This window comes from Festucalex cinctus, chromosome 9 (genome assembly GCF_051991245.1).
Source record: "Festucalex cinctus isolate MCC-2025b chromosome 9, RoL_Fcin_1.0, whole genome shotgun sequence".
Lineage (NCBI taxonomy): Eukaryota > Metazoa > Chordata > Actinopteri > Syngnathiformes > Syngnathidae > Festucalex > Festucalex cinctus.
In genome coordinates this window covers 15,449,789-15,476,535 of record NC_135419.1, presented here as the reverse complement: position 1 = coordinate 15,476,535, position 26,747 = coordinate 15,449,789, and the positions used below count along the sequence as shown (strand labels likewise).

Below are 26,747 nucleotides of genomic sequence, written 5' to 3'. Positions count from 1 at the left end.
GGAATCAATTTGGCAACTGTGCTTTGGTGCGTTTTATTTTGTAGGTGTACATCCAAACGCTAAAAACAAAGCTAAGCAATATCCAGCTTTAATTGAGAGCCCATGCATTCTGAGACAGTTCCACATGACATTCCTCAGTGTTTGTCCTTTAAGACCAATTTTGTAAATTACGTACAGTGATTTTGACTTCAAAACATAAAACATGTTAACTTCACTTAAAAAAAAGGAAACATACATATATAAAACATAACTTGTGATTAAATTTGCAGATTGTGTGTATCAGCAACATTCTCCAGCAGTAGAAGACATTTGGAAGTGGTTGAGTCTTTAAGCAGCCTCAAACTCTCCATTTATCAACATTCAAAATTCACATTGTGAAGTGCAAACAGAACCACTGATTGTGATCTCAAATGAGACACTGGTGTCATGCTGTAACATATGTATTATATAAATTAGTAGAAAATTGAAGTCTGGTTGATAGATGGAAGATTTGGAGAGCAGCAGTTGGTCAACACATCTCAGTTTGAGCCATCTTTGGTCCTTGTTTAGCTTCAAATATTGCTTAAAGCGGCTGCGGTGTATAACAGCCAGGGACCAAATTTACATTAAGCGCAACACCACCAAATCAAAAATCAGCATTTATATTTAGAATAATCAGCGTGTTAACTGTGAGGAATATGAAATAATCCCTGCCCAACACTTTCTACACACAATTAAAAACAATCCAGAACAAACTAAATTCAAACATGTATTCAAATGTCATAAAGGTGACTGCATACATGTTGCATATGTGCAGATTGTCAAAAATAATTGTGTTGTCTTTCCTTCCATGCAATTAATTACAAGATGGGGGAGTATTTCTGGAAAAAAAGGCGCGATTTTATGATGGAAAACAATGTTTTTGTGGGCAGTGTGAACTGGCAAATGGCTGCATTTGTTCATCTACAATATGCAAGATGATCAGCAATGAAGGCACTGAAAAAGGAACATCTGAAAACAACTAGAGCATCAGTTTCATCATATTCCACAATATGAAGAGTAAGGAATGACATTTATTTCATGAGATGGGGAGAAAAAAAAAAAGCTGGTGAGGAGGCAAAAATCTCATCGTGCCAGACACTATCTGTCCTGGCCGTAGTCCGAAGTGTCCTCCGAGGGAGTGTCCAGCACCGGGTTGACGAAGCCCTCAAATTCCGGCTCGGCATTGTCCTCCGGGTGGGTACTCACAAAATCATTCTCCCACTCCAGCGCATTTGAGTCCTCGGAGGTGGAGGTGGGGCCGCTGTGCGCTTGCTTGCTGCCGGGTCTCAAGGCCGCACGCAGGATGTCCTCTTCTGTCCGAGATCTCTCCCAGGCTGGAAGCGCTCGGTTGATTCCTATGAGGGATGCAAAAATCTATTTTCATTTTTTCTCTGCTTTGAGTCACTGAGGGATTGATCGCCCAAAATGAAAAACGTCACAGGGGATGAATGCATATTCTCTTTTCCCATTATTCTCTCCTACCATTTTGAGGATCAGTCGGTTTTCTAAAAGTTCAAAAGTAGTAGAAGCCATTATGTACAACGCCAATGAAAAAAATGGAAACCGGAACCATGTTTGTGCTGGTGTCCATGTTTCTACATGGAGCTTTTTTGCAGACGCACGCAGTGGACAGGAAGTTAATAAGCTTATTGTAGCTAATAGGCAGCTCAGCTCCACTTTTACTCACAGACTATTGTTGAAGCATCGTCTATAACTTAAAAGTCACTTATAGACTACAAGTGACTTTTAAGACACTACGACATCTGTAATGTAGATATAAAGATGAATGTGTGAAGCAAACGTTGGTTAATGGTAATCGCTAGCATGCTAATGCTAATGGCGATTGCTAACCATTTAGCATAGGTTAATTTTGTGAGTGTTTATTATAATGGTCATTTTTATAAGATAATACATAATTAGTAGTTATATCCACTCAATTCAACTCATGTAGATATAATGATGTATGTGTGAACTAAATGGTGGTTAGTGTTTGTTTACCTTGCATAGTAATCGCTAGTATGCTAATGCTATTCGCGATTAGCTAATTTTGTTGCTGTTCAATAATGCATATGAACAGAAGATAATGACACTACAGTAGTTATATCCACTCAATTCAACGCATGCTCAACCTTAGTTAATTTACAAAAATAAATAAATAAATAAAATTGTATGGGCCGATTATTCTATGGAATAATCGATTTTACAAAGATTTGATAGTGACAGCCCCAGTGAAATCCCGTTCACATTTCAACTTGTATTTTTTGCGATAACGGAAGTTTAATGTGATTCCCATGACCACCTATTTTCCATCATTTACACAAATGAATGCTAAGAACCGTGCAACATGGTTTAAAAGTATCATCTAGAAACTAGTTAGCGCAGCTGCCCCCAAACTAAACAATAGAATTGTATTCTCACCCTCCTCATCCTCCCACTCCAGATCCAGTGAAGTGCCGTCATCATTGGTGGAGCGCGTCTTGGTGGTGAAATCCCAGCTGCACTCTGTGTTAGGCGTCACCACATTTGTGTCAGAGGGAAGTCCTAGAAACACAGATCAGGAGCGTTACAGAATACATTTTTTTGGGGTTCTCTATAGTTTATTAAATCACAGTTCCTTATTAGTGCGGATGTAATGTACTTTCAATTGGATTAGATAAGACCGGGTGGTTGGGTTCACTCACTATTGCTTCTGAAAGCCTCTGACTTGACATTCTGGAGGGAGGGGTCAAAACCATCCCCGGCTTGTCTGAAACAGGTCACGATGACAATCATAAAAAACATTCCCTCACAACTTTGGAATGAAAAATACACAAAACTTGGGTACAGACATGAAAGTGTGACACGTGTACGCACTTATTTTCAATCACTGTTCAATCTTACAAATTCAACCAGGTGGACACATTCTAACCCAGTGGTTCTTAACCTTGTTACGACCAGTTTCCTTTGCGCGTTCATGAACCCTTTATTAACAAATAAAATGTTTTTTTTTTTTTTTTTTTCAAATAATAAAGAAATCACACAACATCCCAGTCAGGTGTACGTCTTGACCTCCGCTGATCTTCTGAAACTTTCTCACCAATCGAACCCAGGTTGAGAACGGGGATGTAACAATAATGGCAATATCCTGATATCATGATATTAAAACTGCCACAATATATTTTCGCCGTCTTGTCACAATATTAAAAGCAGCACATCTGTGGAAGTCAGGTTGGTTTCCATTTGTGCAGTTCTAGCAGCCTCTGGTGGCTAGTTTTTTAGTGCAGTTTAATTTTCACAAGGCATGTTTTGGCCCTTCTAAGATTAAAAACCAGGATAATGGTTCGATTAAGGGGAACATAATTATGATTGTGAATAGTCAATATGTGTAGGAACTCAATGTGTGCTTGAATGAGTGCCTCAACATATATATTAAATTTATATATAATATTTATAATATTTTTTTATATTTTTCATGGCTGTAATGTACGAAAACACAATATTGGGGGGGGTTGTGTGTGTGTGTGTGTGTGTGTGTGTGTTTTTTTTTAGATGAGCTAATTTTTTTTTCCTATATCATGACATTCTTATGTATCGCCAACCTCCCCACAATATCGTGATAATTATCGTATTATGACCTTCATATCGTTATATCGTATTGTGATCTTTGGATATCGTTACCTCCCTAGTTAAGACCCACTGTATCATCTTTTAGCTCTGGAAAACTTCACATCTGAATCTTTCCTTACATTAATTGCTAAGCAATAAGGATGACAAAGGATGTCTCTCCACCAAGAAAACTTTACAGCAAAAAAAAAAAAAAAAAAGGCTGACTCAGCTGCAAAATCATTCAGTTGTCCGACGAGGGAACGTGACTCACTTTCTCGGCTGCGGATCGCTGCCGCACCCATCTGCTTTCCCCCTCGTCCTGTGGGCCAAGAGCTGCAGAATAAGAGCCCACATGAGTGGTTAAGATTGTCAGATAGATTCAAATACCGTATACACTGATGCATTCTGTCATTCATGCACTTTGCAGGACCACGTAAGCAAATGATATGCAAACAGAAGAGCAGTGGAATGAGGCGTTGTTTGCATTTATGCCACAGTCATATCTTTTATGACTAAATTATAATATTTCAGTACATCTTTACATAACAAGATGAGAATAAATCCCTATAAGTCTACTGTAAATAGACCAAAAGTTACATTTACCCATTTTGTGTGCATGTCATACTTTTGTACTTTTCAAATATGCTGAAATACTGAAGGCCACCAAACAAATGAGGACTGGCGCGATACAATCCTGGCAAATACTCATGAAGACGAACAGCAGCCACAGACAGGGGCTCGCATGCCGGCCAGTAAAGCAAAGCAGTACAGTCAACTGGCAGAAGGGAGGAGCGCTCAATGTCGCCTCACCTCCTTCGCTTTTCGTTCACGTGCCAACCTGGCGGCCTCCCGCTGGGCAGCATTTCTAGCCTCCTCTTCTAGCCTCAACCTCTCCTCTTGTGCCTCTAACTGAGTGACATCACAAAATGAAGCAAAACACAACAGAAAATTAACAAACAGAAAAAAAAGTAATCAATGCAGCAAAATGATAAGCAAAAGCAGGTCTCAAACATGAAACAATAACAAAGTGGGCCGACAGGAAATTAAAAGACAGAAAAAAATATTACCTCAGCTTGTAGCTTTTGGTCGATCAGGACTTGCTTATTGGAGATGTCCGCATATCGATGCTCTCGAAGGTTCTTCAGCTCATCCTCACTGATGGGCCTGAAATAACAGCAACAGAAAGATAGTCAATGCTTCAAGTTTTAATTTTGCATTTAAAATAAAGTAATTTGAAATAATATTACACCTTGGGCAAGGCTGAGGGCTTTCCTCCTGTCAAAAAAAAAGATAAACAGAATTTCATCAACAATTCCTGACAGCACTGTTGAACATTTATGTTGTTTTCAAAAATGAAAGCACTAATATGTAGTGGGACCTCTGAATTTGAAGTTGTACAAACCTGAGCTCCACCAAAACGGAGAATCACACTTACCTCGTCACTTTCTACAAGATTTTCAAACTGCAAAATTAACGCAAATACAGCAATTAGATTAAAAAATGTAAAGACAAAAAGAGAATCAAAGTGCAAATTCTACCTCTATTGTATAATGCTCTCCGGTGGTGGTGCTGCGAAAGTATTTGGACCTGTACAACACACACGTTACTAGCAAAGAAATGCCAAATAATTCAAAACAAACACTCATCTCAGACAGCTGGCTAAAAACAAAACAAAACAAAAAAAAACCCAACAAAATGTTGTCCATTTGATAGACTGACACAAGGGAGAATTGGTGGTCTACTATTAATCATTAAAACCACTGACCGAATATGAGGTTTACTTCACACTTGCAGTATATTTCAAATGTGTTCAAATTTGTCTTATGTTTATTGAGGGCGTCAGCAAAAACAACCAGACAATCACCTGTTTTATTCATCTTAAGAGGTGGCCATTTTGGCACTTACTGTCGATTGAAAATGACATCACAGTTGCTCAGATAACAACCAAGCACACCTCAGTTTTGGAAAACAGGTTAGCTGTAACTGGTTGTTAAAAATGTGATGTAATTTTCAGTCGACAGAAGTGATGAAATGCCCGCCCCCTGAAATGGAGAAAAACAGCTTCACTCACGTTCCACAAATACAATGAATGCCGCGTTTAATCTCATGGGGCTGCATGGAACATTTTATCGTAAAGACAATTTTTGGGCTGACTTCCCCTCGTAAGGGAGCAATTAATTGCATGCAATATTCTTAGTTTCTAAAAGAGGTGTTCAATGGTTTACTGCACTCCAATTGAGCAATTCGTGATGCAATATTGATTCCAAGAAGTGGCAATAAGTCAGGCTGACCATGGATAAAAGCTACATTTTCATTTAAGAAGTAGGGTGGTGCGGGGTCGGGAACTCACCTGTCACATGGCAGGTGATGTGTTGCTGTACTTATATTAAAGATAGTTTTGGGCTACTGGTGAATTTGTCTCCAGCTAAAAATGCTTAAATTAAATAAATAAATAGCAATAGACACGATTTCCGGTATCTTGTGACGTTAACGGTCTACTCATGACGTCAGACGAAAAGGCTAGTTAAATAATAATAACAATAATAATAATAACGTGCAGCCACACAGGTAGAATAACTCTCTAGCCCTCTGTTGATTCGTTCAATAACAGTTACAAGACCTCAGTACGACTAAATCCAGCGTAGTTATTGGGTGCAATGTCAAAAGTAATGGTCACAGGGGTGGGGTCTTGTGCTCTGCCAGACCCAGACTACTGCAGGTTCAGACCCACTTGTCATTTTAAGAATATTTAATTTTAACCAATGAAACTCTCAAAAGGCACTACGAACATCAAATGCCGGCCGGCTCGTTTGTGTACGTTAGCAGGAAACGACTTCCTTTATTTTAATGATGCTGTCACGCTAGTTAGCTAAATATATCGCTTACCCGCCTCCTCGTTGGATCCTGTTAGCCTCTCTTCTAAAGAGTCCTACGCAATAGGTCCAACAGTTACCCATGGCATTTTCAAATGTTACTAGGATGTCGCTGGCTCGTGTGTACTTGGCACCAAGGCAGGATCTTTGGTCTCCAGCAGCAAAGAGACGGACGATTGTTCCGCTAGCTGGAGTTGCAGCACTTCCTCATCCTCCTTCCCCTCTCAGTGACAGCATTGCGATTCTCATTACCGCCACCTACCGTCTTGTTTATGGTAATGTCTAGCTAGGCAATGTGATGTTGTTTTTAAACTACAAAGAACTGTTTTGTAGATGAAAAATACACAATTGAAATAAGACCAAGGCAAAATTTTTTTTTTTTTTGTTTAACACAGTATGAAAAATTAAAAGTCGATACATTTACCTCAAAATGAAAAAAAAAAGTGGCAATGAAAGGGACCAACAAAACAAAGAAAATCTTTTCAGTCATCTTCCTCCTGAGCATTGTGAGGCGGAATGTGTTAACCACTTGTAAGCGTGCCGCCATCACGAGAGTATAAGCATGATGTGGAAATTCCATCTCTGGTTTCGAGGGATCCTAGAAGCTGGATGCATCTTAGCTTGCTTTGACTTGTTCGATGGAGGGCAGCCTCAGAAATCGGTGAAGTGTTGGGTCCCTGCGCTCCAAGTGAAAGATCATCTTCCGAGAAGCTTCGGGTCCTTTCTTCCTTATTGTCTCAATCAGTTCGCGTGCTCTGTCTGCTTGGGTGTTGTTCTTCTGTAATATTGCATCTTTCTCGTCGTTATTCAGGACTACATCCACCAAAAGGTTATCCAATAACTGCTTGAGAACTGCCGTAGTGACCCCCGCCACAAAGCCACACTTCACTCTGAGGAGCTCAACATCTAGAAGAATAAAAAGGTAACATAAAAATCATGATTCCTCATCACACTTTGTTCATATCAATCATCAATGAATGTCTTCTCAGCATTAAAGTCCAAATCCATTAGTATCATATTTAAAGGGATCGTTCGGCTTTTTTAACATGAATCTCAATTTCATCCTCACCTCCCGTGTGTGCGATCAGCACTGACTTACCCCTGACAGCGTTCTGTGACACCAGTTCTGGTCCGGCGTTGGACGAGAGGAAAATAGTCCAGCAAGCTGGCTGGGGTCTCGGAAATAAAGCGTTTTTCTTCTTCGTTCGTATTACTGCGCGGCGAACAGAAAAGTAGTGGCTGGCGGTAATGGCGTCTGACTTTATTCAGGAAAGGAGTATTGTGATGGAAATGTATCACGCTTTTGAAAACAAATAGTTTTTAGAAGAAAAACGCTTTATTTCCGACACCCCAGCCAGCTTGCTGGACTATTTTCCTCTCGTCCAACGCCGGACCAGAACTGGTGTCACAGAACGCTGTCAGGGGTAAGTCAGTGCTGATCGCACACACGGGAGGTGAGGATGAAATTGAGATTCATGTTAAAAAAGCCGAACGATCCCTTTAAGATTTTTGACATAATTGTGTGTATAGAACTGTCATTGAGCAAAACCATCAAAGAACATTATTTGATGCAAAATTCTGACTTTCTTCTCTTGTTATCCATTTCCCTCTCTGATGTGACTCTATCGCTTGTTTGTAACAAAAAAAATCCCGCTTTTTTCTTAAATGCTCTGTCTTGTGTCCATACCTGTGTCTGATCGTAAAAAATATTTGATTTGGATTTCCAGTCAAATCAATACAAAAAAGAAGTAGAACAAAAAGATTGTCACCATACCATATGTCATCACTTTAGGCACATGGAGCTCAGTATTTGAGTAATCAACTGTTAAAATGGGGGGGAAAAAAAAGAAAAGATTATCAACCACCATACTAATAAGTTGGTAATGTAGACAGACAATCACATGGTATTTCTAAACCAATCAGCACGCACAATGTCGAATCTCACAGCTCCACCACACTGTTCCTGCTGCATTTTCAAGTTCGAGAGTGAATTCATCCCCTGGTTGTCTGATGAACACCTCAAAGTAATTCGGATCCCGACTTTCATATTTGAAATTAAGAACCTGTGAAAGAAACAGAAAACAATTCCGATTAACAAAAAAAAAAAACATCGAAGGTGAGTGAAAATGACAACCTGGCAGTTATGTACATTATGTTCCAGTTGTAGCAGAATGTTGAAAAGAAGCTCAACAAAAAGTGTGTACTTTGGGAAAACAACTGTCAGAGAGTATGGGTGGTGATACAATACATTGTGACCATGGTCAGGTTTCGCAGCTGACATATTGGTAGACTGTGCCTAGCTACTATAAAGGCGGTTGAGCCATACTTTTGGGTATATTTTTGCACCGTCAACACCTTTGAGATTGAGTTTGGCATCCATTTCCAAAGTCCCTTCGGGGTAGGGCTTCTCGATACTTTGGTAGCCTTTCTTGTTTAGTTCCTGTGATGGAGAAACACACGACAGTCACAAAGACGCTTCAACATCCGCAAAAGATAGCCCATTAATACAGATAATTACTTACCTCCTCAAGAGCAGGGTCGCTCGGGATCACATAAACATGCAGTGTCAGGAATGTTTTCTTGGTCCTATATATCAACACTTTGCACTTGAGAGATACTGGAAAGCCAACCCAGTGGCAAAACCAGAGGAGTACCCCTCTTGCAGAGAAAACCGGGTGTGGTAGCTTGACATGGGATGGCGTGACCTCGGACACTTTTTCCACAGCATGTCCATCGCTATCTAAACGCACAACTGCAAACTTTTCTAAAATTGTGGGATTAACAGCTGCGCAACAGAAAAGACACCATTGTTAATTTGCACACTGTTGAACATTCCTTCCATTGAAATCACTTACTGACTTGTGCAGATCCAGTGTGGCAGATGGACCTCATCAAACTTCCCATTCATAACTGTGATGTCCAGTAGGGGGCCTGCAGGCATGTACTGGAGGGCCTCAATTCTATTCTCGTGCTTCCACCATTGGCCAAAGCGGTACTTGAAGCGCAAAGGCGAATCCTTACAAGTCCAGCGCAGGCCTGAGACACTGCACTCATATTTACCCGGTACACAGAAGAAGCTGGCGGGACACAAGGTTATTATGACTAACAAAAATGAACGAAGTAACTCAAGCTAAAATTGAACACTTTACTCTTTTATCTTCCTTTTACTTTGAGCTTGCAGACGTGCTTTTTGTGCTTTTTTTTGTGTGGCTAAAGAAACTTCATCTTTCCGTCATCCATTCATCCAAATGCATTGTTAAGTTGCCAAAACTTAACAGGTAATGGGCCCAGGAGACATTCGGAAGGAAAGTTGGTCAGTTATCCACCGTGTAGAAAGTCGTAACGAACAGCGTGGTAACGGACGGCTAATTAGCAAGAAGAGCTAACTAGCATCATGGATCCATGAGGGACAAGCAGGTTGCCTCAACTGACGTTCGACGGAGATGAGAGCAAGTATGAGCTTTGGGAGACCAAAATGTTGGGACATTTCCATCTAATAAGGCTGAAAGAAACTGTGCTGGAAGAACCAACGACCGATGCTGCAAGAGCAACAGATGAAGAGAAAAATGCTGACGCATCCGCAGAAATGATTCAACTCCTCGATGACAAAAGCCTCTCATTAATTATGAGGGATGCGTCCAATGACGGAAGAAAAGCTTTGAGGATATTAAGGGAGTACTATGCCGGGAAAGGTCTGTACACTATGCTTACTTCACTGCAGAAGGATGACGACGAAACCATAATGAACTACATCATCAGAGCTAAAACCACTCCACTCTGGGGTTGCCCACGGTGAGAGGCGCAGAGCAGGTGTGGGCATACTTATTGCCCCCTGGCTCAGCACCTGTACGTTGGGGTTTAGCCCGGTAGACGAGAGGGTAGCCTCCCTCTGCCTTTGGATGGGGGGACGGGTCCTGACTGTTGTTTGTGCATATGCACCAAACAGCAGTTCAGAGTACCCACCCTTTTTGGAGTCCTTAGAGGGTGTGCTGGAGAGCGTTCCCCCTGGGGACTCTCTCGTCTTGCTGGGGGACTTCAACGCTCACGTGGGCAATGACAGTGAGACCTGGAGGGGCGTGATTGAGAGGAACGGCTCCCCCGATCAGAACCCGAGCACTGTTCTGTTATTGGACATCTGTGCTCGTCACGGACTGTCCATAACGAACACCATGTTCAAACATAAGGGTGTCCATATGTGCACTTGCCACCAGGACACCCTAAGCCGCGGTTCGATGGTCGACTTTGTAGTCGTGTCGTCGGATTTGCGGGCGCATGTTTTGGACACTCGGGTGAAGAGAGGGGTGGAGCGGTCAACTGATCACCACCTGGTGGTGTGTTGGCTCCAATGGTGGGGGAAGATGCCGGTCCGACCTGGCAGACCCAAACGTATTGTGAGGGTCTGCTGGGAACGTCTGGCGGAATCCCAGAAAGAGTTTCAACGCCCACCTCCGGCAGAGCTTCTCTCTTGTCCCGGGGGAGGCGGGGGACATTGAGTCCGAATGGGCCATGTTCCGCACCTCCATTGTTGAGGCGGCCGATCGGAGCTGTTGCCGTAAGGTGGTCGGTGCCTGTCGCGGCGGCAATACTTGAACCCGCTGGTAAGGGATGCCGTCAAGCTGAAGGAGTCCAATCGGGCCTTTTTGGCCTGTGGGACTCCGGAGGCAGCTGACAGTTACCGGCTGGCCAAGCGGAATGTGGCTTCGGCAGTTGCTGAGGCAAAAACTTGGACATGGGAGGAGTTCGGTGAGACCATGGAAAACAACTTCCGCACAGCTTCGAGGAAATTCTGGTCCACCATCCGGCGTCTCAGGAGAGGAAAGCAGTGAACCATTAACACTGTGTATAGTGGCGATGGGGTGCTGCTGACCTCGACTCGGGACGTCGTGAATCGGTGGGGGGGAGCACTTCGAAGACCTCCTCAATTCCACCAACACGTCTTCCTTTGAGGAAGCAGAGTCTGGGGACTCTGAGGTGGGCTCTCCTATCTCTGGGGTCGAAGTCCCTGAGGTGGTTGGAAAGCTCCTCGGTGGCAGGGCCCCGGGGACGGATGAGATCCACCCGGAGTTCCTAAAGGCTCTGGATGTTGTGTGGCTGTCGTGGTTGACACGCCTCTACAACATCGCGTGGACATCGGGGACAGTGCCTCTGGATTGGCAGACCGGGGTGGTGGTCCCCCTTTTTAAGAAGGGGGACCGGAGGGTGTGTTCCAACTACAGAGGGATCACACTCCTCAGCCTCCCTGGTAAGGTCTATTCAGGGGTGCTGGAGAGGAGGGTCAGTCGGGAAGTCGAATCTCTGATTCAGGATAAACAATGTAGTTTTCGTCCTGGCCGTGGAAAAGTGGACCAGCTCTACACCCTCAGCAGGATCCTCGAGGGTGTGTGGGAGTTCACTCAACCAGTCCACATGTGTTTTGTGGATTTGGAGAAGGCGTTTGACCGTGTCTCTCGGGGAGTTCTGTGGGGGGTGCTTCGGGAGTACGGGGTACCGGGCCCCCTGATACAGGCTGTTCGGCTTCGTTTCCAGTGAGGGTTGGACTCCACCAAGGTTGCCCTTTATCACCGATTCTGTTCATAATTTTTATAGACACAATATCTAGGCGCAGCTGAGGCGTTGAGGGGTTCCGGTTTGGTGGCCTCAGCATTGCATCTTTGCTATTTGCAGATGATGTGGTGCTGTTGGCTTCATCAAGCCGGGATCTCCAACTCTCACTGGAGCGGTTCGCAGCCGAGTGTGAAGCGGTTGGGATGAAGATTAGGGGTGTCAGGCGCATGACTTCAATTGGTAACTCACAATTAATCACAAATTTTATATCTGTCCTAAATGTACAATAAAAGGTACAATAAAATATTTTTTCTAGGTTTTCATACTCTTGTTAACATAAAAGTGGAAAAAATGCTAAACTAATAGAAATATGGCTGCACCTTTTAGTCATTGATTTCATAATAATTCATAAAATTGAGGTAAAATTCAAAAGATGTACTGTACTGTCTGCCACTAGATGGCATAATTGCATTTGTAAGAAGGTGACAGCTCCGTGTATTTTTCTTTTCATATTTAGAGCTATCTAATCTTTAACATGAAGAAACGTTAAATTCTACAATTTTTTTTAATTGTAAAATACAACGACCTCAGACTCCACAAATGTATCCATTATTATTAAATTGATTACTGCTAAATCTTGATGTTGTGTTTAAAGTGTTGTTGAGGACCCAAACGCAGGAAAGCAGGATGAGGAGGCAGAGGTGAAGTAAATAAAAAAAAAGAAAAAAAAAAGAAGTTTAATTAAACAAAACAAACGCAAGCTCCAAAAGACAAACATAGTGGGGACGGGCAAAAAACTGGCAGCATGACAGGAGGTAAACAACAATGAATCGACACAGAGAGAGGGGAGACAAGAGACTAAATACACACACTAATTGACACAACGAGACACAGCTGGGCAAGACACAAGTGGCAGAGGGCGCTGATAGGTTGACACACGAGGAAGTTAGGCAAACACAGGTGGGCAGGACAATGCTTGTCGAGACAATGGGAGACACACAAGGAAAGCAGAACAGATAATAAGAGAAACTTAAAAGGAACATGATGACAAACTCAAACAAAACCCACTCAAAACTATAATCTTGACAAAAGCAAAAAATAAAAAACAAATCAAAACCCAACCCAAACCATGACAGATGTGGACATGCCTGCTGCGTTGCGACTGGAATTCCCCCAGTACAGGCTTTCCAAGTAAGGGGTGGTCATTAATCGCGCGTTGAAAAATTTAGTGGTGTTGCAGGAACTTTATATTAACTCAAAATTAATGCACTAATTTTAACACACCTACTGACAATACAAATAAATTGACAATTATTGTTATTTTTGAGTTTTTATTCCACATACAATCCAATTAAAACTAACAGAATTTGAACATCCAAAGTCAACACTTACGACAAAAAAAACAACAAAGAAAAATCCATAATGTGAAAGTTTTTTAGAATCAAAAGAGAGCAAGATTGGCTTTACCCACAAGTGCTTCTACTCAACTGGCAAGTAGACGAGCTCGTCTCTACCTGCTGAGTCGAAGCATCTGTGGCTAAATCCAAACTGTTTCAGGGTTTTTCACTTGGACCTGGATTCCCCAACCCTGCTCGCTGACCATGTTGCTTAACATTCAGAGGTAATGAAGAATTGTATTAAAATAATGAGTTCAACACCATGAATTATACACTACTAGTGTAGGAATAATTGTAAATAATAAGTTATTATACATTTGCTCCAATGAAGAACTGCTTCTGCTTGCAATGACAAATGCTTTGCTCTGTTCCCACTCACATTCACATAGCCTGGCTATTTGAAGATGACTCAAAAAGCTGAAGAACCACAACATCTAACGCAGCAGAATGGATAGAGCCAGTCTGCTGAGGCTGCCTGTTTTCTGTTAAGAAATGACTGCAAACTTGACCACACGTACTCAGCAATCCTCCACTAACATGCACAACACATACACAAACAAGTACAAATGTGCCTTGCAGTTGCATTTTTAGGGTTGGAACACCCATGAAACTAGGGCCGTGGAAAGCGCGTGGAAACCAAATAGGAAGACGGTGAGGAGAGCAATCTTCAGAGAGTGCAGAAGTGAATTGTATCAGTCAGTTCCTCTCTTCACTCCTCGCGAGCCCTGAACTGAGTGTCTTATCTCTTTTTTTGTGTCGTGTTTAATAGATGTCAAACTGGGAAACCTGACAACTAGTATCCTTCAAAGTGCAGTTAGAGTACTGAAAACGTGTTTCACCTGTACCAGGTACAATATCCATCATGGCTCACTAACGGTTGAAATTTAGTCCATTCATCCTCGGCAACTGTTGCGATTTCAGTGGCCCACTTCTCCTGGTTTAAGGAATGAAGCGTGCAATTAAAAGGCATGTGTGATTTAGACTTTAATTTTCATAGAATTTCATGGAATAAAAAATGTATTTCATCATTTATTTTGGGATCACGTCAACAATCAATATAAAGAAAGACAATCAACATTTGGTGAAAGATGTACTTACTGTGACCATTTCCAACTGTTTACATGACTCAGTTTCCCTGAAAGTGGTTAAGAAATGAATAAGAATAATTGGGAAAAAATAGTCATATTATATAAATCAATTTGTGTTTGTCAAACCCCAAAAATTTCAGTATAAAGCAAAATAAAATAAGTGGCAACACAGTCACACCCAAAACTCTAGTAGGTAGTAGTCCTTCCCTGGCATAAAGACTTACATTGTCATTAATATTGTGTTTAGTGTTTGTGGCTCCCGTTCCTGAAGAATACTGTAGAAGATCCGTTTTTGTTCCACAGATTTCAGATTATCAATGACTCTGGACATCTTCTCATGAGGGCTGTGGATGGCTTTGATATCATAACTGACAGGAACCCCCCTCACGTTGAGATCATTTATGATAATGTCAATATTTCCAACCATTTTGACCCGCATGTCTTGATATTGATTAACAAGGTAGTGCCCTGTAAAAGGAGGAGAAACAGTTTATACATCCTGGTTTGTTGTGAACAGTTCAAAGTAGCAGTAGTAATTGATTTCCTCAGACCTATATACTTGCTAACTGTATGAAAGATTTACTGTTATTTTTGCTATTTGATACGTTTAGTACTCCGCTGTGACCTCCTGGATTAAATGTCATTACATTCTTTGAGTAATTTTCCCCTCAAGCTTATAGTGGAGGGGTTTGCATGTCCCAGTGATCTTAGGTGATGTTGTCTGGGGCTTTATGCCCCTGGCAGGGTCACCCATGGCAAACAGGCTCTCGGTGAGGGACCAGACAAAGCATGGCTCAAAAAGACCCCTTATGTTATGACGATGACGCAAAATGGATCGTGGTTTCCCCTGCCCGGATGCGGGTCACGGGGCCCAACGGAGAGCATCAGGTTGCTCTGTCTGTACCCACTGGGGCTCAGCCGGGAACAGCCCGATAAGGCAACGTGGGTCCCACTTCCCATGGGCAGTGAGCTGGGCGGCAGCCAAGGGCGGGGACCAGGGCGCTGCGCGATAGGAACGTGCACGTCGTCTTATTGAGAGCACATTAGCTTGGCGGCCGGTTAGCATCACAAGGTCACGTCAACTCGGCGGCGAGTTACTGGTTACGGTAAAATAACCATCGCGGATTGTTTATCTTGGCCCAAAAAATATGCGACCACTTCAATATTATCCAACCACCGTCTGCTTTTTTTTTTTGTCCTGTTTTTTTTTTTTTTTTTTTTCACGAGTGAGTCTAATCGAGTGCTCCAGCAATGAACTTTTGTTCACTTTTGCGCCGAACAACACGGGCAGTTTCTTTGTCGTCCTCGCATGTCTCAGCTGTGCATCCTCTTAACTTTCATGCCATCAGTTTTCCTGCACTTTGCAGAGGATTGTATTATTTTTTTGCAGCATATCTGACCTTTTGTAACCAAACAGCCTCCACGTGATGAAGGTAACTCACTCCCACTTTGTCGAAGACGAGACAGAAGTGGCTGATTACAGCCTCAAATGCTCCGGCATTGTTTTTATGCAGCAGCAAACGACGCGTGTACGTCCAGATGGACAATATGATGTATGATGTTATTGATTACGTCATCATGTCAATTTCGCGATATTTCAAATTTTCAATACCAAAAAAAAAAAAAACAAAAAAAAAAAACGACGGTAATATCGTAAAATGTATGATATGGAACACCCCTTGTTACCACTTAATTGAGGTTTTTGCCCAGATCTTTGCCCATCATTTCTCTATTTGTGGACCTGAGTCCCAAACCTTAAAAACGGCTTTGAAACCTTTTCCGAACTGATACATTCCCATAATTTCTCGTTTGTTCTTGAATTTCTTTGGATTATGACATTTTACTTTGTTTCTTTTTGAGATCTTGGAGCATACGTCTTTGTCTAAAATGTACTATGTATGTGATTTCTTGACTCAACCGATTTGATGTTAATCAGGCCTGGCTGTGGCTAATTGAATTGAACTCAGCATTTTAAAAACAGCAGTTAATCATAGAACATGATTTGACAAGCGGAAGCGAGAGTGAGTTTGGGATTCGTGATTATTTCCTGTACTTGGCGTATTTTGTGACATATCAAATTTAGCTTGATGAGTTGAAGAATTTAGGTGCGATGAATATGTAAAAAGAACACAGGAAGGAGGTAAACACTTTTGATATAACAGTATACTCTATCATAAAAATGTCCCACCGGAAAGGACACAATGTAATACTGTATGTTGCAGGGGTAAACACATATGTGCGTCTGGTTGATAAATATAGGCATATGAAGACTGTTAATGAAAGCTACAGCTCACCGTACAGTGGAGGGTCTATACACCTCAAGCAAGACAACATCTTCTTGCTTGCTTCTGGACCTTTCAGGTGGACCAAGTGATTCAGATGAAACGCCATACTTCTGATATCACGGTTCGAGGTGATTATCAGAGTTTTTTCGTCGAAAGTCAAGATATGAGCTTCTTCAAGATCCTCCATCAGCCTGAATAAAACTCCCCGTGACATGAAGTCAGCTGAAAATCCTGGACGCTGGCGAAGTTCTTGAAGAATCAGTTGCTTTTCAAGTGTGGACATTAGTTGATCAAGATGTTGTTCAAAATATATTGGATTTTCGAACCATCTACGAAAAGAAAAATCTGAAGAACAATGCAGACAGGCAGAGTTATATCAGATGTCAAGTCATATCAGATAAAGAGAACATACCGGTACTCACATTCCCAAGTGATCATTAAAAGACCTCTGTAATACGTCTGCAATAACTCCTTATCCCCACGCACACGACACGTTAAAAGATACTCATCATATTGCATTAAAATACAGTTATTTAAGTAGAGTAAAAACAAGACTGAGGTTTTATTACTAAACTATAGTAAAAACTAGTGTAAAACTACTTTACATTGTGCTTAAATATAAGGGGAAAAATGTACCTTAAATAATGATTCTATTAAAATTTATTGAACAAAATATCCTCAAAGAAAATATAAATGCAACACTTTTGATTTTGCTCAGATTTTTTATGAGATAAACTCAAAGATCTAACACGTCTTCCACATTCACAATATCACCCTTTCTCTCAGACATTGTTGACAAACCAGTCTAAATCCGTGATAGCGAGCACTTCTCCTTTGCCGAGATGATCCATCCCACCTCACAGGTGTGCCATGGGAAGATGCTGATTAGTCAGTCAGGTTTTCTGAGTACATACCAAACCATGACTCCTGTGAATCTTTACATCTCTACTTTATGTAAAGGCTGGCCGATATGACTATATTAGATCGCGTGATGAAATGCAGGGCTCACAATCTGTCGTTTCTGTGGAATCGTCTGTAAAGCAATTCAGCACAATTTGACCGTCAGCTAATTTTCCGCCACTGACTGAAAAAGACAGCCATGCAGCCTGCCAATATTTGACAGCCAATCAGTGTGGTCAAGTAGTGCACAAATTTCTCTACATTGGTCATTTTCACAAACTAATAAATGTAGCCTTACTAGCCTAGTATTTATTCAGTACTACTCTAATTTAATTTATAGTTCATCTTAATTTCTAAAGCAAAAAAAAGTGATAAAATCGAAATTGTTATTTTTATAATTAAAAAATCATGATATTCAATTTTTGCAAGACTGCTCACCCCTTCTTTATATACATTCAATATTGCAGACCAATCATAACTGGTACCAATAGTGGGCGGGAACTGTTGTGCCATAAGCGGAAGTGACGCAATACACTGAGGTCATCGAGGGTGTCCAAACTTTTTCATTTGAGGGCCACATACAGAAAATCAGACGGACGCAAGGGCCACATAATGTTATGAAGAGAAATTGTACAAATAATTTATTTGTGCTTTTGCATATTTAGAAAAATGCTACAGTATATAAACCAATTTATTTGTAATATGGCAGTCGGGTTATTATAGTTTTGGAAGTTTTCATTTTAGTTTTCATTTTGCTTTGAGTTTTGTTTTTTAAAATTTTGTTAGTTTTAATTATTTTTCAGGGTGGTTCTGGTAGTTTTTTATTAGTTTTAGTTCCTTGATAAATGCTTAGTTTTAGTTTAGTTAGTTTCAGTATTAGTTTTAGTTTTTTGTTTGTTTGTTTGTTTTTTGTACAACATTTAAAAAACACCTTGGGCGCGACGTCATTATTCCAGTTTATATCAAAATAAATCTACTAAATGTCACATTTAAAATCATCCCCAAAGGCTCATGCATTAAATTAATGACCAAAGACTAAAACGAAGGACTTTGCTATGATTATAGTTTTATTTTAGTTAGTTTCGTAAACATAAAATGTAGTTTCTGTTAGTATTCTTTTTTTATAAAGCATCTCCGTTTTTGTTTTATTTCGTTAACAAAATTGTTTTTTTTAATTTTATTTTTTCGTTAATTTTAGTTAACTAAAATAACCTTTAATGGCACTTGGTTTTCGACACCTTCCCTTCTTACGTTGACCATGTCCAAACATTTTTGTTTTTATTTTATTTGAACTGAGTCAAATGCCATTTTTAGCATATGTTGTGGGCCACTGAAAAATGGATGGCGGGCCCCAAATGGCCCCCGAGCCGTAGTTTGGACCCTGGAGTACATCAACCACTGGCTTTTTCCTATATATTTAAAACAATCAGAAAACTGAGCTCTCTATTTTATATGGAGACAAACGATCGAGGTAATCATTTAAAAAAAAAAAAAAAAAAAAACTTTTTACGTGCAATAACAAGTACATAAATAATAATAAGTTAAATTACACTGATAATGGGGAGAGAAAAAAAGGAGTGAAGGCTGACCAACATTAAAATACAGTAGGGTAAGAATGAGACTTTACTAAATTATACTATAAAAGAAAGTACTCTCAAACTTCAATATTGACCTGAACAATTGTCATGGTGAGAATTGAGTTGAAGGAGAAGCTAATCTCCCTCGTCCATAATCATGTCAAATTGCAGCTCATTTAAATGGTAGCTCAGATAAAGTCATTCAGAAAACAGAACAAGACTTACAGCTACTGGTGCCACTGGTGCTAGCAATGGTGCTGGTACTGGCACTGCCGCCACTGGGGTCACTGGTGCTGCTGGTGCCACTTATGACAGGGTCTAAAATCATGCATATCCAAATTCACAGGTGTTCATATAACACTGAGTTCTTATATATTCATGATCTAATTCAAGCAGTTACAGCAAAAGTAATTCTTCGTGTTTGGTCAAAATACTGTATAACAGTGGTGTAAATTATTGCAACAAATACCCACTTCCCAAAAATGAACAAACTCCAATTTATATGGTTCAATTTATATTGTTTGAGGTATTAAGGCAGACAAAAAAAAGAACCGCTCTTGTAGGAGGATAGTTTGGAAAAAATCCTTTGTGGAGAACCAGATAAATCAGAGGCCGGGTTTGTTGTCTCATGTCAAGATATCGTCTATCTTGTATCTCTTTTATATCGACGTAACTCAAGACATGAACATGATATCACTGAGACTATTTGAGTTGTAATGGTGTTAGTTGTAATGGTGGTAGTAGTAGTAAAGGTAACACTGCATGCACAGTCTGGTTTAAATTGCTCACAAAAAAAATTACCGCAATAAGAGAAAAGTGGTATTGTCTTTAGTTCAGGCAACGTCTTCTTGCTTCCTGGTAGAACTTTGTGGATGACCAGATCAATTAAGAGACCGTGCTCGTTGGGCCATGCCAAGGCCCTTCAATATCTCTAATCTTTCGCTGGAACTCAAGACATGAGCCTAGAATATACGGTCATTCCCAAGTTCTCATTAATTAATATAAACACATAACATCATTGGAATTAATTTGTTACAATTGCAGATGAGAAAATGATGGAAAGTTTTAAACTGTGTATAACAAGTTCACAAGTGGCTGCTAACTTGGTGGAATTTTCTAAAAATATGGAATGAGCACTTCAAAGGTTAATAAATAAATGACAGAATTGCTAAAGTGCATGACCTACAGTATTCTACCAACTACATTGGTCATCCCAAGAACAATGTTCTATTTGCGCTATTTAAGTTGAAGTAACGTTCAGAGCCAGTGTTGTCTGAAACGTACATGCAACAACATGGAGAACCTCAAAATTTTTTGGCCCGTACCAGCTTATTGATGATATATATATATATATATATATATATATATATATATATATATATATATATTAGGGGTGTTAAAAAAATCGATTCGGCGATATATCGCGATACTACATCGCGCGATTCTCGAATCGATTCAATAAAAAAAAAAATCGTTTTTTTTTTTTTTTTTTTTTTTTTTTTAAGAGCTCAGAATTGTTATTCAACAAAACGTCTGACTTCAGGGTTAGGATTCACACCTTGAGCATGGAAGAATGTTATATGAACGGAACATTAAGCCTTAATATTTTATTTTAATGCTGTTCAAACATGAAACAGATTACAACCTCTATAAGACTGAAATTTCAGATAAATAAATAATACATTTCCATATAAATCTTACACTCTACAAGCTTATGTCACGCCGCCACCTGCGTGACAGGCCTTTATTGTCATAGTCATGTTTCCTGTTTTATTTTGAATTTCTGATTCCCTTCGCACCCCAGGTCACTTGCCCTTCCTGCAGTTCACTAATTACCGGTCCCCGCCCATGATCATGTCCACCTGCCACCAATCAACCAAGACAATAAAAGCCACCTGCATTCTCCCCTCCGTTGCCGAAGTGTCACACACAGTTAGTGCGTCCCGGAGTCCCGGAGTCCCGGAGTCCCGGAGTCCCGGAGTCCCGGAGTCCCGGAGTCCCGGAGTCCCGGAGTCCCGGAGTCCCGGAGTCCCGGAGTCCCGGAGTCCCGGAGTCCCGGAGTCCCGGAGTCCCGGAGTCCCGGAGTCCCGGAGTCCCGGAGTCCTTGTTCCTTGTTCCTGTTGCCTTGCTTTTGTGCCTTGTCTTGTTTTTGTGCCTTTTCCTCCAGTGGAGCGCCTTTTGTTACCCCTTTTGCCTTGTGCCTGTTTTTTCCTCCCTAGTGGAGCGCTTTTTGTTCTCCACCTTTTTGATTCCCCCTTTCTCCTCTCAGTGTGAGAGGAGACTGCTGCTGCCCGGCAATAAAACCTGTTGCCTCTGTGGCCTACCTTATCCTGCGTCTGGGTCCTACCTCTCCTCGTCGTGACAGTACACTTCGGCCAGCATGGACCCAGCGGGAGTGTCCAAATTGGAGACCTGGCAGAGGCTTGAAGACATCGCCCGAGTCATTGCAGAGATAAAAGAGTTGATGGCTTTGGACCGTGGCGACTGGGGTGAAGGGTCGGACTGGCCTCAGAACCCCGAACCTCGTCTGCTGCAGCCTCTCGCCCCTGAACCTCGTCTGCTGCAGCCTCTCGCCCCTGAACCTCGTCTGCTGCAGCCTCTCGCCCCTGAACCTCGTTTGCTGCAGCCTCTCGCTCCGGAACCTTGTCTACTGCCGCCGCAGCCCCTGGCCGCTTCGCCTGTGCCGCTGCCGCCGCAGCCCCTGGCCGCTTCGCCTGTGCCGCTGCCGCCGCAGCCCCTGGCCGCTTCGCCTGGGCCGCTGCCGCCGCAGCCCCTGGCCGCTTCGCCTGTGCCGCTGCCGCCGCAGCCCCTGGCCGCTTCGCCTGGGCCGCTACTTCCTGTTCCTCGTCAGGCGGCGCATGGATTGCGGCCGCCACCTCCTGTTCCTCGTCAGGCGGCGCATGGATTGCGGTCGCCACCTCCTGTTCCTCGTCAGGCGGCGCATGGATTGCGGCTGCCACCTCTGGTTCCTCGACCGGCGGCGCCCAGCCAGCGGCCGCCTCCTCTTGCACCAGTTCCGGCGGCGCCCGGCCAGCGGCCGCCATCGCCTGCACCAGTTCCGGCGGCGCCCGGCCAGCGGCCGCCTCCTGCTCCTCATCTGGCGGCGAACACCCCGCCGCCACCTCTGCTCCTTGTCGGGCGTCGAGGACGCCCTCCTGACTGGCCCCGCTGGGACTCTCTAGTCGGGCGTCGAGGACGCCCTCCTGAACTGCTTTTTGTCTGTACGGATGGGTGGGCTGTGTTCCCACCTCCGTGCCCCCTTCCGCCCGCCCTTGTTTTTGGACTCTTTGGGTCGGATGGCCGTCAGGAGCCGGCCATTGAGGGGGGGGTACTGTCACGCCGCCACCTGCGTGACAGGCCTTTATTGTCATAGTCATGTTTCCTGTTTTATTTTGAATTTCTGATTCCCTTCGCACCCCAGGTCACTTGCCCTTCCTGCAGTTCACTAATTACCGGTCCCCGCCCATGATCATGTCCACCTGCCACCAATCAACCAAGACAATAAAAGCCACCTGCATTCTCCCCTCCGTTGCCGAAGTGTCACACACAGTTAGTGCATGGAAGCGTCCCACAGTCCTGGAGTCCTTGTTCCTTGTTCCTGTTGCCTTGTTGTTTTGCCTTGCTTTTGTGCCTTGTCTTGTTTTTGTGCCTTTTCCTCCAGTGGAGCGCCTTTTGTTACCCCTTTTGCCTTGTGCCTGTTTTTTCCTCCCTAGTGGAGCGCTTTTTGTTCTCCACCTTTTTGATTCCCCCTTTCTCCTCTCAGTGTGAGAGGAGACTGCTGCTGCCCGGCAATAAAACCTGTTGCCTCTGTGGCCTACCTTATCCTGCGTCTGGGTCCTACCTCTCCTCGTCGTGACAGCTTACTGATTAGTATTTTCTAAATTTGAATGAAAAAAAATCGCAACAATCGACTTATAAATTCGTATCGGGATTAATCGGTATCGAATCGAATCGTGACCTGTGAATCGTGATACGAATCGAATCGTCAGGTACTAGGCAATTCACACCCCTAATATATATATATATATATATATATATATTTATTTATTTATTTTATTTTTTTTAACTAAACCTTGAATACAGTAGTACATGAAATGAAAGCATTACAGAAATTTGAAGGTGTTTTGGCTATATTTTTTTAAACGATATTACACAAAAGCCTGTTTACCAGAATGTCTATATAAATACTTCACCCATTGAAATAAACAGCTTGTAAATTTTATATAGTGCACTTTTGACTGATATTTAATCTATTTCCTTTATCGAGAAACATCAATTGTATCAATTGTACATCAACTGTAGGTTTATGGTTGCCATTTCCTGCACGGTGGAGGGAAGAGGGCCTAGAAGATTTGAACGAGGTTTTTGTGAGCAACCCAGAAAAATATGCAGATAGGCGCACACGGAAAGGTAGGGCATCCCGCTGGGCTCGAGATGAACGGTACATGGCTCTTGTACTGCACAGTGCACATTTAAAATGCGTTTGACTCGTAGTCGAAAGTAAAAGAAAACTTTTATTACACAATTCCCTGTCGCACTTTTTACAATGTGTTGTTGTAATGAAAAGGTAAATGTAAGAATAGTTACCGGTACTTTGTTGCTTCGCCATGTAACCAATCTCCTCCAGCGAAGCATCGATAACTTTGTAAGCTTCCTCCCTGCCCAGCGAAGACGTCAAGACAGTGAGCAGCTCCTCTGCCGTGCTGTATTTCCCCTCCTTCAACGACCCTCGGCTCACCAGTTGCTTACACAGATTCTGGAAGTCACTGCTTGTCAATTCTGACAGCATTTGCTTTACTTTTGCTACACTTGAAGACATTGTTTCTCACAAACGTCGTCACTTCGTGTCAGCGTTTCCCTCAGGAATGACTGAGTTTGTTTGAGGCGGAGGGAGGAGAGGAGGACGCGGGGGTGTGACTAGCTTGAACGCAAAACTGTCGAAAAAGCAGCAAGGGGAGGGGCCAGGTAAACTTATACTGTACTTTTTCTTTTCTTTTTTGTCTCTCCAGCTATTCTATAATTCTATTTTCATTTTTTTTTAAATCCATGACCCTTTAAGAATAGGAACATTTACAAATTTGAGTATGGGAATATTTGCTATTTACATTTTTAAGAAGAAATGCTACTTTTAAAAGACTACAGCCTACGGCTGTGTAGTGACAATTCCGAAATCCGGGCATTTATGAATTATGATATACAATGATATACAAAAAAGTTATTGTAATGCCTTTGTCTGTGACTAGCATTCAAACCAGGCAGATTGTTATTTTTGTCAAATGACATTTCATCACATTTTTTAATCAAAATATTCCTCACAAATCAGTTTACAACGATCCAAAGTTCAATACTTCTCAATGAGAGAGATCGTCATTTAACCGAGTAAGACCGCCATTTTGACTTAATTGTGACGTAATCTCGGAATGAATACGTTTGTCTTCACAGTGCGTTTGCATTGTATTGCAATTGCGGAAATATCAGAAATGACCGGTGGTTTGGAATTGTAAAATATGTAAGCTTTTGTAAAGGTTTAAGAAAATGAATGTATTTATTTTTTGTCATGCATCTAGATTAAAACATTGACTTATATTTGCCCAGCAGTTTTAAGTGTACAGTATCTGCACTATTTGATTTTTATTTGAACTTTATTTCTTTATTTGATACATCAATTTGATAATGTTGAGTTGAATGAGTTTAGAAAGAGAAGTGTTACTGTCAAGTGCGGGATACTTTGTGGTGGAACCTCTGATTTTTATTTATTTTTTTCAAACATCAAACTTTATTTACATAGCACTTGTCATACATAAAAAAATGCAACTCAAAGTGCTGAGCAATGAAAAAATCTAAAAAGAAAACCCACCCCCTCCCTCTACCACACACAAATCTATCCACACAAGCTGCATGTATTTTTAATAATGTACTCTTTCCAGTCAAAGCATGCATTGCATAGTTTGTTTGCTTGTTCAGTCAAAGTGTAAAGATGTAAAGAAGTAGTCGTTAAAACCATCATCAGTCGGCGCACTTTCCACTTTTTTGACCTTGACCTTCTGAGCAGTGGGGATGCATCTGGGCATTAGTTTACGTCCACTCTGAAAGGGAGATAACAGGAGCTCAAATTTTACTTAAATATGTCTTCTTAAGAACATTACATCACACTGATTGTGTACACAAAGTTGCTGTGGAAATAACTCATCACCACAAATTCCTGCAATATATGTGAAATGTAAAAAATCCAAGATACATAACGCGAAAAGTGAACTGCGCAGTGCGTACACAATAATTAAACTGAATCAATCGATGTGTTGACTATAACGTATCATTAGTGAGAAAGAAAAAAAATCAGAAAACTTGAAATGACCTACTGTTTTCTTGGCATCGGATAGGGACCTCTCCATGTACCTCTTCATCCTTTCTATCTGTTTCTCTCTTTGTAATCTCAACTTTTCTTCACGTTGTCTCAAGAAAGAAGAATTTAAAGCAAACGTTTGATTGCGTGTAATGCATTCAAGTCAGTACAATAAGTGGATTTACATTTCTTGGGTATATCTATAGTTTTTTTACGTGTCACCGAATGCCGAGGTATTGCTGCAGATTAGTTACTAAAGACATACCTGGTCCGTCTCTCACTATCCTTGATCTTTTGCATCATTTCCAAACGTTCCTTGGGGATGTCCTCCAGGCAGTGCAGCAGCGAAGACATCTGCTTCTCAATGCCGGCCAGTTTCTCCAAGGTGCTAAAGCTGCTCAGCCTGTCATCCACACAGCACCGATACACCTCTGAGACCTTCTCCCCGAGAGCCCTCATCATGTCATCCTGCGATCAAGCGCAACATGACATAAAATGTCTCACCATTCAGAAAAATGTGTTGAAACCTGCTTTCTATTTCCTCACCTCATCTTCTGAATTCAGCAAGACATGGAGCTGAACCTTCTTTTTCAGCTTTGATGCTCTAGTTTTCTCTTCCTCGATTTGCGTGTTCATGTCATCTATTTGCTTGGTAAGAAGTTCCTCCTCCTTTTCGCTTCAAGGAGAAATGTTACAAAATGCCCCCACTAGTCTACTACACATGACATTCTGATTATTATTGTGCTCATGGAATAGGAATTAAGCAGCAAAATTCACCTGTTTTTATCAATCTTAGAGAGTGGCCATTGTGTCATTTTCCGTCAACAGCAAGTGGCAAAATGGCCGCTCCCTGAGATGGATAAAAATGGGTGGATTTTACTGCTCAACTCAACTTTACAAATGCAGTATTAATTAGAATGTCATGTTTAGACACATGGGACCACATAGAACATAATATTTGACATAATTTCCCTATTAAATATTAGGGATGTAACGATATCCAAACCCCACGATACGATATTATCACGATATGAATGTCACGATATGATAATTATCACAAAATGTGGGGGGATTTAAAAAGATCCCAATATTGTAAAATAAAAAAAAAGAGCTCATACTAAAAAAAGCACAATA

At 41.6% G+C, this 26,747-nt stretch overlaps 3 protein-coding genes across 10 annotated transcripts in view; all 3 read right to left on the bottom strand.

Moving 5' to 3' along the window:
- Positions 1 to 17: 17 nt before the first annotated feature.
- Positions 18 to 6,711, bottom strand: ap1ar (adaptor related protein complex 1 associated regulatory protein). The gene is made up of 10 exons (XM_077531830.1): positions 6,493 to 6,711; positions 5,145 to 5,193; positions 5,042 to 5,068; positions 4,856 to 4,881; positions 4,674 to 4,770; positions 4,417 to 4,515; positions 3,878 to 3,939; positions 2,703 to 2,767; positions 2,440 to 2,562; positions 18 to 1,376 (listed from the first exon to the last, which is right to left on the bottom strand). Exons 1-10 carry the CDS (start codon positions 6,561 to 6,563, stop codon positions 1,120 to 1,122), a joined length of 876 nt encoding a protein of 291 aa, XP_077387956.1. The 5' UTR covers positions 6,564 to 6,711; the 3' UTR covers positions 18 to 1,119.
- Positions 6,712 to 6,852: 141 nt separating this feature from the next.
- LOC144025607 (uncharacterized) lies at positions 6,853 to 24,159 on the bottom strand. 3 transcript variants are annotated; one of them, XM_077531827.1, is made up of 12 exons: positions 23,858 to 24,159; positions 19,496 to 19,588; positions 16,803 to 17,138; positions 14,733 to 14,976; positions 14,519 to 14,555; positions 14,260 to 14,354; positions 9,339 to 9,556; positions 9,002 to 9,264; positions 8,806 to 8,919; positions 8,410 to 8,542; positions 8,254 to 8,301; positions 6,853 to 7,385 (listed from the first exon to the last, which is right to left on the bottom strand). In XM_077531827.1, exons 1-12 carry the CDS (start codon positions 24,087 to 24,089, stop codon positions 7,096 to 7,098), a joined length of 2,103 nt encoding a protein of 700 aa, XP_077387953.1. In that variant the 5' UTR covers positions 24,090 to 24,159; the 3' UTR covers positions 6,853 to 7,095. The 3 variants fall into 3 exon arrangements, 2 of the variants coding, with proteins under 2 accessions (XP_077387953.1, XP_077387954.1); XR_013284926.1 differs by lacking the exon at positions 6,853 to 7,385 and having other exon boundaries at positions 8,287 to 8,301; positions 8,835 to 8,919; XM_077531828.1 differs by lacking the exons at positions 6,853 to 7,385; positions 8,254 to 8,301 and having other exon boundaries at positions 8,411 to 8,542; positions 8,826 to 8,919.
- Positions 24,160 to 25,160: 1,001 nt separating this feature from the next.
- cfap100 (cilia and flagella associated protein 100) overlaps positions 25,161 to 26,747 on the bottom strand; it is a 44,544-nt gene continuing 42,957 nt past the window's right edge. For all 6 annotated transcript variants that reach the window (XM_077533110.1, XM_077533111.1, XM_077533107.1 and 3 more), the window contains 4 exons: positions 26,160 to 26,289; positions 25,879 to 26,081; positions 25,630 to 25,723; positions 25,161 to 25,356 (listed from right to left, as the gene is read on the bottom strand). In XM_077533110.1, the coding sequence (XP_077389236.1) occupies positions 25,231 to 25,356; positions 25,630 to 25,723; positions 25,879 to 26,081; positions 26,160 to 26,289 (553 nt within the window). In that variant the 3' untranslated portion in view covers positions 25,161 to 25,230. The remainder of the gene's footprint in view (positions 25,357 to 25,629; positions 25,724 to 25,878; positions 26,082 to 26,159; positions 26,290 to 26,747) is intronic.